The sequence below is a fragment of the Scyliorhinus canicula genome, chromosome 19 (genome assembly GCF_902713615.1).
Source record: "Scyliorhinus canicula chromosome 19, sScyCan1.1, whole genome shotgun sequence".
NCBI classification, from domain to species: Eukaryota; Metazoa; Chordata; class Chondrichthyes; order Carcharhiniformes; family Scyliorhinidae; genus Scyliorhinus; species Scyliorhinus canicula.
In genome coordinates this window covers 2,694,565-2,703,665 of record NC_052164.1, presented here as the reverse complement: position 1 = coordinate 2,703,665, position 9,101 = coordinate 2,694,565, and the positions used below count along the sequence as shown (strand labels likewise).

General features: G+C 46.8%; 1 protein-coding gene across 1 annotated transcript; it reads right to left on the bottom strand.

The window, feature by feature from the left end:
• Nucleotides 1–6,454: 6,454 nt before the first annotated feature.
• On the bottom strand, nucleotides 6,455–8,708 carry LOC119954438 (eukaryotic translation initiation factor 1b). Its single transcript, XM_038779651.1, has 4 exons — nucleotides 8,544–8,708; nucleotides 7,818–7,981; nucleotides 7,393–7,494; nucleotides 6,455–6,783 (listed from the first exon to the last, which is right to left on the bottom strand). Exons 1-4 carry the CDS (start codon nucleotides 8,572–8,574, stop codon nucleotides 6,739–6,741), a joined length of 342 nt encoding a protein of 113 aa, XP_038635579.1. The 5' UTR covers nucleotides 8,575–8,708; the 3' UTR covers nucleotides 6,455–6,738.
• Nucleotides 8,709–9,101: the final 393 nt, after the last annotated feature.

The following is a 9,101-nucleotide window of genomic DNA, read 5'->3' as shown; positions in this document are numbered from 1 at the left end:
ATTGGGTACTCTAAATTTAAAAAAAAAAAAATTTTTTTTTTTGCTAATGGTTCATATAATGAATAGACTATTGTATTTCAGTGCAGCCAGACTACCAAATAATTAGTTATATCAAGGTTGATGGCCAGCAGTGACGAGAAGCCTATTCGCTTAAGGCATAGACACTGAATTATTCCTGACATACCAGTCAATCTTAATGTTTAATTAATAAATTGTCCTCCACGTAAGACATCTTTTTGATCAAACCAGGTCCAGCTGAGAATTAGAAACCAGTGTAAATGAGGGAGTAGACCATAACCAGGTAACTACACAGTCCTAGAAAGAGTTTGTAAAGGAGGTTGGGGTAGGAAATAATATGCTAGCATGGGTCTCTGGCCCAGGCAGAAATAGGAGGAATAATCAGATCACTTGTCTATTGGTCGGCTGCAACTCATGAGGTTTGGCAAGATCAGTATTTGGCCCTGGCTGATCAATGATGGGAAGTGTTGTGAGGAAGTGGCATCAAAGGGATTAGGACAGACTCCAGTGGGAAAGAACATGGCAGGAGGAATACAACAGAAAAAAAGATACTCAACTCTCAAATTATCAGTAACACCCATCTTGGATGTTTTCCCATAAATGTGCTAAGTAAACAAAAGTTGTTTGTTGTTAAAGTTTTTAAAAATGCACTCATGGGATGTGGGCATTTATTGCCCATTCCTAATCATCTTGGCACTGCCAAGGGCCTCGAAGAGTGAACCGCATTGTGGAGGATCTGGAATCAGGCCAGACCACGTAAGGGCAGCAGATGCCCTTCCCATAAAAGGAACAATGGTTTAATTTCAGATTATTAATTCAAATTTCCCCATCTGCCTGGAGCCTGGGAATTTGAATTACTGGATGAGCAAATGCCACATCCCCACCTCAAACCACCAGGTGTTGATCCAGCAACAAGGACTGATATAGTTGCATATCTGCAAACCTCAATGTCTCCTCTCCCCACCCCCCAATCCTAGTGTAGAAGGACACCACTCAGCCCATCAAGTCTGCAGTAACCCTCTGAAAAAGCACTCCACCCTATCCCAATAATTATTTAACCCAATCTACACAATCTTGGACACTAAGGGGCAATTGATCATGTCCAATCCACCTAACCTGGACTTTCAACTGTGGGAGGAAACCAGAACACCTGGAGGAAACCCACAGACACAGAGATAAAGTGCAAACTCCACATGGTCACCCAAAGCTGGAATTGAACCAGAGTCCCTGGTGCTGTGAGGCAGCAGTGCGAGCTACTGCCAGGTAAATGGACCCCTGGTGCTGTGAGGCAGCAGTGCTAGCTACTGCCAGGTAAATGGACCCCTGGTGCTGTGAGGCAGCAGTGCTAGCTACTGCCAGGTAAATGGACCCCTGGTGCTGTGAGGCAGCAGTGCTAGCTACTGCCAGGTAAATGGACCCCTGGTGCTGTGAGGCAGCAGTGCGAGCTACAGCCAGGTAAATGGACCCCTGGTGCTGTGAGGCAGCAGTGCGAGCTACAACCAGGTAAATGGACCCCTGGTGCTGTGAGGCAGCAGTGCGAGCTACAGCCAGGTAAATGGACCCAAACCAGTCTGAGGAATACTACAAAAGTAACTCCCTCATGTCAAAAGCCTGAATATGATGAACTTCCATCGACTTATACCAAAAAAATTATTAAAATAGCTGCGGCAAATCATTACCTTCAGCATTAAGCTCCAGCCAGTACAAGGAAATTAAATGACACGCACACAAATCACAAAAGGAGAAAAAACTAACACGAGGCAAGTACAAAATCAAATAATGTAACTGTAGGGTATAATGCAGCAACTGTACACTTGGCAAAATTTACACACCCAAGTAGGCATCTTTGTATATCTAACCCCCCCCCCAATTGGGTGCTGGAGAGACAATTCTGGAAGGCAATCCTGGAATGGGTCTGGTGCTGCCCCTTGCTTCTCCCAAACAGATTTCAGTGCCGTCTTGTGCTCACTATAGCTTCAGCTGCATTTTCCTTTGTCGGTTCCTGTGGATGCCAAGTTCGTTAATGTCCACCCCCCCCCCCCTTCCCTTTGTTTCCTCCTCCCACCCAGTGATTCACCTTTCCTTCCCCTTAGATTTAGCTGTCCCCCCCCCACCCGTCTATCTCTTCCTCTCATGCTTTGGCTACTGTCCTCTGGTTCTTGGCTATCTGGCACCTATCCCTTTCTTGCAGGAAAGAAGAGAACCTTAGCAAGCAGGAGACTTCATTAGCTCAAGTTCCAACACTTTTTAAAAATGGCAAAATCTTCAAAACCAAAACTGCGTGTCAGCTACACGACTCAAAACTGTTCACCCTTTTAAAAATACATACTGGATTCCACAAGAGGTTATTCAAAAGGGCACTGGGTTCCACAGAGAATGCAACAAATGATCAGTTGCTGTTTGTTTTCCAGGCCCAACGTGGATAGCACGTTTAGCGAGTTGGTCACACCGCTGGTGAAAATTAATGAGGGAGATAGAAAATGGGTGACCAAAAGAAAGAGCAAGAGTAGGAAGGCAGTGCCGGTGTCCCCTGCGGTCATCTCCCTGCAAAACAGATATACCGCTTTGGATACTGTTGGGGGAGATGGCTCACCAGGAGAAGGCAGCAGCAGCCAGGTTCATGGCACCGTGGCTGGCTCTGCTGCACAGAAGGGCAGGAAGAAAAATGGCAGGGCTATAGTGATAGGGGACTCGATCGTAAGGGGAATAGACAGGCGGTTCTGTGGACGCAATCGAGACTCCAGGTTGGTATGTTGCCTCCCTGGTGCAAGGGTCAAGGATGTCTCGGAGCGGCTGCAGGACATTCGGGGGGGGGGGGGGGGGGGAAAGAGGGTGAACAGCCAGCTGTCGTGGTGCACATAGGCACCAACGATATAGGTAAAAAATGGGATGAGGTCCTACAAGCGGACTTCAGGGAGTAAGAGTTAAACTAAAAAGTAGGACCTCAAAGGTAGTAATCTCAGGATTGCTACCAGTGCCACGAGCTAGTCAGAGTAGGAATGTCAGGATAGATAGAATGAATGCATGGCTCGAGAGATGGTGCAAGAGGGAGGGATTCAAATTCCTGGGGCATTGGGACCGGTTCTGGGGGAGGTGGGACCAGTACAAACCGGACGGTCTGCACCTGGGCAGGACTGGAACCGATGTCCTAGGGGGGGTGTTTTCGAGAGCTGTTGGGGAGGGTTTAAACTAATGTGGCAGGGGGATGGGAACCGATGCAGGAAGTTGGAAGGTAGTAAAACAGGGACAGAAGCAAAAGGAAGGGGAAAAGTGCAAGGCAGAGAAGACATAGTCAAAAATCTAAAAGGGCGACAGTACAAGGTACAGTGACTGAGGGGAGCTCAGTGAATAGGCCCAGTAATAACAAAAGGAATAAAACTGGAGATGTTAAGATTCAAAACAGAGGTAAAAAAAAACAACATAAGTGTACTTTACCTGAATGCTCGTAGTATTCGGAATAAAGTAAATGAGTTGATGGCACAAATCATCGTAAATGACTATGATTTAGTGGCCATTACTGAAACATGGTTAAAGGATGGTCACGACTGGGAGTTAAATATCCAAGGGTATCAAACTATTCGGAAGGACAGAGTGGATGGTAAGGGAGGTGGTGTTGCTCTGTTATTTAAGGATGACATCCAGGCAATAGTAAGGGATGGCATCGGTGCTATGGAGGATAAGGTTGAATCCATTTGGGTGGAAATCAGGAATAGTAAGGCGAAAAAGTCACTGATAGGAGTAGTCTATCGGCCACCAAATAGTAACGTTATGGTGGGGCAGGCAATAAACAAAGAAATAACTGATGCATGTAGAAATGGTACAGCAGTTATCATGGGGGATTTTAATCTACATGTCGATTGGTTTAACCAGGTCGGTCAAGGCAACCTTGAGGAGGAGTTTATAGAATGTATCCGCGATAGTTTCCTAGAACAGTATGTAATGGAAGCTACGAGGGAACAAGCAGTCCTAGATCTTGTCCTGTGTAATGAGACAGGATTGATTCATGATCTCATAGTTAGGGACCCTCTCGGAAGGAGCGATCACAATATGGTGGAATTTAAAATACAGATGGAGGGTGAGAAAGTAAAATCAAATACTAGTGTTTTGTGTTTAAACAAAGGAGAGTACAAGGGGATGAGAGAAGAACTAGCTAAGGTAGACTGGGAGCTAAGACTTTATGGTGGAACAGTTGAGGAACAGTGGAGAACCTTCCAAGCGATTTTCACAGTGCTCAGCAAAGGTTTATACCAACAAAAAGGAAGGACGGTAGAAAGAGGGAAAATCGACCGTGGATATCTAAGGAAATAAGGGAGAGTATCAAATTGAAGGAAAAAGCATATAACGTGGCAAAGATTGCTGGGAGATTAGAGGACTGGGAAATCTTTAGGGGCAACAGAAAGCTACTAAAAAAGCTATAAAGAAGAGTAAGGTAGAGTATGAGAGTAAACTTGTTCAGAATATAAAAACAGACAGTAAAAGTTTTTACAAATATATAAAACAAAAAAAGAGTGGCTAAGATAAATATTGGTCCTTTAGAGGATGAGAAGGGAGTTTTAATAATGGGAGATGAAGAAATGGCTGAGGAACTGAACAGGTTTTTTGGGTCGGTCTTCACAGTGGAAGACACAAATAACATGCCAGCAACTGATAGAAATGAGGCTATGACAGGTGAGGACCTTGAGAGGACTGTTATCACTAAGGAGGTAGTGATGGGCAAGCTAATGGGGCTAAAGGTAGACAAGTCTCCTGGCCCTGATGGAATGCATCCCAGAGTGCTAAAAGAGATGGCTAGGGAAATTGCAGATGCACTAGTGATAATTTACCGAAATTCACTAGTCTCTGGGGTGGTCCCGGTGGATTGGAAATTAGCAAACGTGACGCCACTGTTTAAAAAAGGAGGTAGGCAGAAAGCAGGAAATTATAGGCCAGTGAGTTTAACTTCGGTAGTAGGGAAGATGCTGGAATCTATCATCAAGGAAGTAATTGCGAGGCATCTGGATAGAAATTGTCCCATTGGGCAGATGCAGCATGGGTTCGTAAAGGGCAGGTCATGCCTAACTAATTTAGTGGAATTTTTTGAGGACATTACCAGTGCAGTAGATAACGGGGAGCCGATGGATGTGGTATATCTGGATTTCCAGAAAGCCTTTTACAAGGTGCCACACAAAAGGTTGCTGCATAAGATAAAGATGCATGGCATTAAGGGTAAAGTAGTAGCATGGATAGAGGATTGGTTAATTAATAGAAAGCAAAGAGTTGGGATAAATGGGTGTTTCTCTGGTTGGCAATCAGTAGCTAGTGGTGTCCCTCAGGGATCCGTGTTGGGCCCACAATTGTTCACAATTTACATAGATGATTTGGAGTTGGGGACCAAGGGCAATGTGTCCAAGTTTGCAGATGACACTAACATGAGTGATAAAGCGAAAAGTGCAGAGGATACTGGAAGTCTGCAGAGGGATTTGGATAGGTTAAGTGAATGGGCTCGGGTCTGGCAGATGGAATACAATGTTGACAAATGTGAGGTTATCCATTTTGGTAGGAATAACAGCAAACGGGATTATTATTTAAACGATAAAATATTAAAGCATGCCGCTGTTCAGAGAGACCTGGGTGTGGCTCGTGCATGAGTCACAGAAGGTTGGTTTACAAGTGCAACAGGTGATTAAGAAGGCAAATGGAATTTTGTCCTTCATTGCTCGAGGGATGGAGTTTAAGACTAGGGAGGTTATGCTGCAATTGTATAAGGTGTTAGTGCGGCCACACCTGGAGTATTGTGTTCAGTTTTGGTCTCCTAACTTGAGAAAGGACGTACTGGCGCTGGAGGGTGTGCAGAGGAGATTCACTAGGTTAATCCCAGAGCTGAAGGGGTTGGATTATGAGGAGAAGTTGAATAGACTGGGACTGTACTCATTGGAATTTAGAAGGATGAGGGGGGGGGGGGGTCTTATAGAAACATTTAAAATTATGAAGGGAATAGATAGGATAGATGAGGGCAGGTTGTTTCCACTGGCGGGTGACAGCAGAACTAGGGGACATAGCCTCAAAATAAGGGGAAGTAGATTTAGGACGGAGTTTAGGAGGAACTTCTTCACCCAAAGGGTTGTGAATCTATGGAATTCCTTGCCCAGTGAAGCAGTTGAGGCTCCTTCATTACATGTTTTTAAGGTAAAGATAGATAGTTTTTTAAGAATAAAGGGATTAAGGGTTATGGTGTTCGGGCCGGAAAGTGGAGCCGAGTCCACAAAAGATCAGCCATGATCTAATTGAATGGCGGAGCAGGCTCGAGGGGCCAGATGGCCTACTCCTGCTCCTAGTTCTTATGTTCTATACAAATGCAGCAGGATAGCCATTGAACAGGCAGATCTGAAGCATTAAGAATTGCGCAAACAGATTTAAATGATTGAACATCTGCAAGGAGACTTGACATGCATCAGAACAAGTTTCTCAAGCGGGTTTTATTATACATTATAGAAAAGAGGTACAGAGTTCTAACATGTGCTTTTAAATGCAAGCACAAACATTACAAACCAGGTTAAAAAAAGTTAACTGGGACAAAAGCAAGTGTATCTCGAGATCTTGCTGCAGGAGCTGAAAGATTGCAAACTGCTCATTGCTGTGCAAGTTAGATGCCAACATACAGGTTTCCCACGATCAAAGAGGACAGTCCATAACTCAGAGCCTATCATTATCTAGCAGTGGTGTGCCTGGAGGAACTGTCAATTAGAACCCATGGACCTTGAGTTGCTCTTCCTTAACAATGCCAACCTGCAAATCAAAAAGAAAAAAGGTCAATGGGCAGCCTCACACACTATGGATTTGGAGTCACTAAGCTTTATGATACAGGGAATCATGATACAACTACAGTTGGACAATACTCATTTTGTCACTATAATCAAACCACCATTTGGGTTGGGTGGTCAATCAGCTTCATAAGCTGGACATGGAATAGCAATCCTAGACACTCAAGGAGTAATCCTGATAGTTGACATGCATATGACTGGTAGCAGCCTATTATGCCAGTATCCAGTCATGTGCCCCAGGATGCTGTCTTCCAAGGTTCTGGTGTAAACCCAGAGATTAAACATATTACCCATTTGGTTTTAGTTTGCCTTGGTGCAATTGGCAATGAGTATCAAAGCTTATCTGGCACAGATAGAAATGTCCATATGCCAGGATGCTGAGTGGAGTTTGTACAAAAGGCAAGCTAGCCAGAATTCACAACCAAATCTCACTGTTAGCAAACAACCCACTTAAGTATTGTTGCAGATTCTTTTGCTGATGCACTTAGGGATAAGGGTGATGATCACATCCCTGACTGAAGATGTACATGAAGATAAACCACATTATATTTCACCCAGAAACACCAAGACTTACCTCAACCAGGAACTTGCAGATGTTTTTGCGTTGGTCCCCTTGAAGTTGGATCACCTCACCGTACTCAGGATGTTCAATCACAGTACCATTGCAGGCAAATTGCTGCAGAAAAATTGATATACTGACAATTTAAACCAAGCAATGTCTTCCACACGAGAAAAGTTAGTGAACTGTCACATTCAGCATTAGATACAAGCTCAGCCACCTCTCCAACAAGCAAAGTATTTTGCTCTTAATAAATGCACTACAAAAACATTGACATCAGAATTAGAGGTACTTTAAATGGGCAGAGTGAGCTGGCAATACATACACCAGCCAAGAAACCCAGGAGGAGGAGAGATCAATTTAAGAGAAGGGAGCAAATGGGTTTTAGTTATTGTGTTGATAGAAGCCAGCTGGAGTCTGTTAACTTGCAGCATCCTCACCTTTTTGAAGTGTTTGACAAGCTTCTTTTTGTCATACTCATCAGCAATTCCCTGGACAGTGGTGAGGGTTTTCCTGCCGTTCCTCTGCTGAATTCTTATGTGTATGTAGTCTTCAGTCCCAGAAGGGAGCAGATCATCACCCTTAAGTGCATCAGCAAAGGGATCTGCAACAGATACAAGCCAGGAGATTCTGAATGGTGCTTCAGTTAAAGTTCTCCAGAGTCAGATGGACACAGGGTCAAGTCATTCAACCTTGCAATGGGCTCATCATTTTCTGCTTAATATTTATCCCCAAATCTATCTGCCCATCATCACCCAGGGGACCCAGCCCCAGCAAAGACCCTCCGCCCCCAGCCCCAGGGGACCACCCCCAGCCCCAGGGGACCACCCCCCACCCTCCAGGGGAACCCCAGGGACACCCCCAGCAGGGACCCCACCCTCCAGCGGGGGTCCCCACCCTCCAGCGGGGGTCCCCACCCTCCAGCGGGGGTCCCCACCCTCCAGGGGAACACCCCACCCTCCAGGGGAGACCCCATCTCCCGGGGGAACCCCAGCCCCCGGGGGGGGGGGGGGGGGGGGGGGGGAAGAGGAGAAGACCCCACCCCCCCAGGGGGAACCCCCACCCTCCAGGGGGAACCCCCACCCTCCGGGGACCGGGCGCTCACAGCTACTCCGGGGCTCAGCGCCTCCCCGGGGCCGGCCGCCGCCTCGGGCTGGATTCCTTACCGAAGCTTTGCAGGTTCTGGCAGGCGGACATGCGATAGCGGTGTTGCTGCTGCTCTGTGGGCGGGTGTGAGACTCGGTCAGTCCGGCAGCTCCAGCGCGGGGTCTGCGGCCCAGCCGCGCCCCGGATCCTTATATAGGGAGGGGCGGGGCTCCGCCAGACGTCACCAACACGTCTTGCGTCATAGCGCACTGTCGTCATCGGGCCGTGTGACGTAGCCTGTGGCATCCCAGCAACAGGACAGATATTGGCGGGAAATGGGGCTGGATACAGGGCACTGGATACAGAGCATGGAGCGGGATACAGGGCACTGGGAGCATGGGGCTGGATACAGGGCACTGGGAGCATGGAGCTGGATACAGGGCACTGGATACAGAGCATGGAGCTGGATACAGGGCACTGGGAGCATGGGGCTGGATACAGGGCACTGGATACAGAGCACGGAGCTGGATACAGGGCACTGTATAGAGAGCATGGAGCTGGATACAGGACACTGGCAGCATGGAGCGGGATACAGGGCACTGGGAGCATGGAGCTGGATACAGGACACTGGGAGCATG